Source organism: Zophobas morio, unplaced genomic scaffold (genome assembly GCF_036711695.1).
Source record: "Zophobas morio isolate AGI-343-1 ecotype UQ-CSIRO unplaced genomic scaffold, CSIRO_AGI_Zmor_V1 ptg000004l, whole genome shotgun sequence".
In the NCBI taxonomy this organism is placed as follows: domain Eukaryota; kingdom Metazoa; phylum Arthropoda; class Insecta; order Coleoptera; family Tenebrionidae; genus Zophobas; species Zophobas morio.
This window is the reverse complement of record NW_026972109.1, coordinates 17882551-17884733: the sequence shown is the minus strand read 5'-3', so window position 1 is coordinate 17884733 and position 2183 is coordinate 17882551. Positions and strand designations below refer to the sequence as shown.

The following is a 2183-nucleotide window of genomic DNA, read 5'->3' as shown; positions in this document are numbered from 1 at the left end:
TATAAACTCTCAAAGCTAATTTTTTAAGTAACGAGTCACTTGGATCATGGCATTATTTAACATCATGTAAATTCTTTGTTTGATTCATTGTGGCAGTCGATGACAGTCAGTTTTTTTAATTTTCGCGGGCTTTTCAAATTTTGTTCGATGTCAATTTAAGGCGGGTTGGTTGGGTTATCACAATACGAAACATGTATGTAGAGCAAAAAATAGCATCACAGAAAAAAAACTGTTAAACCTTACCTGACCTTTTATCAGGTTATATTTTTTAAATGTTATTGATAATTATGAAAAAAAAAAAACTAAATTTCTCGGGATTCTCATTACTTTTATTCAAGCGTTTCATTGTCTAAATATTACAAATCGTCAAATTACAATAAATACTGAGTACTATGTATTCATCACTGAGCTTGGGACCTATTTACAATATACACAGAATACGCAAAAATAAATAAAGAAAAAACAATACATATCTATGTTCTAGGTAACTTCAAATTATGAATCACTGCATATGTAAACTCTTGAGTGCTTGATTGCCCTCCAATATCCTTAGTTCGCACTTTCCCGTCTTTCAAGACCTGATCAACCGCATTTCTTATCATATCGCCATACACCGGAAGATTAACGTGCCGGAGCAATTTAGAAGAACAAAGGAGCATCGCGGTGGGGTTGGCCACGTTTTTGCCAACAGCTTCAGAGTAAGTATGACGCGCACCCTGAAAAAAAATTCACTTTATAGCTACAACTTCCGTAGTCGACTCTATCGACTATACCACGACTTTATCTACTGTAGTCAATTTAGTCAGCTATGTATACTTACAGGCTCGAAAACGACGCAGTTAGCTGAGTAGGAAGCACCTGCGACTACTCCAGCGCCCCCTACGAGGCCTGAAGCCAAATTATCGACGATATTTCCGTACAAGTTAGGCGTTACCATCACGTCAAACTGTTGTGGTTTAGACACCATCTGCATGGTGCAATTGTCAACGATCATCCTCTCAAATTCAATTTTGGGGTACAATTTAGCCATTTCCTCACAGCTCCGTAAAAACAAGCCATCTCCTAGCTTCATTATGTTGGCTTTGTGCACAGCAGTCACTTTCTTTCTGCTGTTTTTTGTGGCGTAATCGAACGCGAATTTGGCGATTCTTTGAGATTTCTTAGCTGTCACGATTTTGAGGCATTCAACAACCCCCTTCACACTCTCGTGCTCGAGGGCGGAGTACTCGCCCTCAGTCTGCTCACGAATGATAACGCAATCGATGCCTTCGTGTCTTCTTCGTACTCCTGGAAGTGACTTCACGTGAACTACATTAGCGTACAAGTCTAAAGCGTTTCGCAACTTCATGTTGAGAGTTTGGAGCTCGCCTGTGTGGCTGTAATCCGGCGTGGCGAGAATACCTTTCAAACACACTCTGTTTTTGGCAATTGAATCAGCTACGGTGTCTAAGGGGGCGCTCAGAGTGGGGTTTACTTCAGAGAAGAAGTAGGACTCAAAGTCTACGGGAACTCCAGCTGCTTTGAAGACCTCTTGAACGGAGTAAACGAGTTCTGGACCTACGCCATCGCCGGGGATGAGGGTGCATTTGATGCGGGTGTCGGGGCGCTCGGAAAGACCCTTAACAAAAATGGGGTAAGTTTGTAAATTTGGGGAGTTGGAGGGTTACTTACGGTTTCACTGAGGGTTGGTAGGGTTGTGTGAAGGCTTCGGAGGGTGGCAGTCCCGGAGGCCTGGAAAATGTCATGTGATCATATTTTATTATTTACAAAAGGGTTACGGCTTACTTGCACTAGGACTTTGGATAGGTTTCTAGCGATAAGCGACATTGTTGGCGTAATATTTCTTGTTAATTTTAGACTGGAGGTTTAGAGGTTAGGTTATGTCACTCAAAAATGGCAGTTCGTGTTCGGCCCTCTAGTTTAGTATTACAAAAATATTGTGATGACATTCGTAGTGTAGGTTTCTATAATATTGCTGTCCTTTTTTGATCAATTGTCAGCAGATGGCGCAGTAATAATTGCCCTTTAGTTTAACAGGTTTCTAGATTTTTTTTTAATGCAAATCTTCAGAAATCTTACAGAAAATACATGCGGAAGAAGAGAATGATTTTATGTGGTGTACTGGTGTAGTTAGTACAGGGTGACTACTGTTTACTGTTAATGATTGAAGCAAACTTTTATGT

The 2183-nt window shown here is 40.6% G+C and overlaps 1 protein-coding gene across 1 annotated transcript; it reads right to left on the bottom strand.

Annotated features, from left to right (window-relative positions):
• Positions 1 to 307: 307 nt before the first annotated feature.
• Positions 308 to 1908, bottom strand: LOC135135476 (probable isocitrate dehydrogenase [NAD] subunit beta, mitochondrial). Its single transcript, XM_064064543.1, has 4 exons — positions 1786 to 1908; positions 1672 to 1731; positions 821 to 1618; positions 308 to 716 (listed from the first exon to the last, which is right to left on the bottom strand). The coding sequence occupies exons 1-4, from the start codon at positions 1825 to 1827 to the stop codon at positions 474 to 476; spliced, it is 1143 nt and encodes a 380-aa protein (XP_063920613.1). The 5' UTR covers positions 1828 to 1908; the 3' UTR covers positions 308 to 473.
• Positions 1909 to 2183: the final 275 nt, after the last annotated feature.

Excerpts from the sequence above, each read along its gene's own strand:
- LOC135135476 (XM_064064543.1), bottom strand. The coding sequence starts at position 1,827 with ATGTCGCTTATCGCTAGAAACCTATCCAAAGTCCTAGTGCAA. Across the intron at positions 1,732-1,785 it reads TATCCAAAGTCCTAGTGCAA|GCCTCCGGGACTGCCACCCT; the intron begins GTAAGCCGTAAC and ends GACATTTTCCAG. Across the intron at positions 1,619-1,671 it reads TACCAACCCTCAGTGAAACC|GGTCTTTCCGAGCGCCCCGA; the intron begins GTAAGTAACCCT and ends ATTTTTGTTAAG.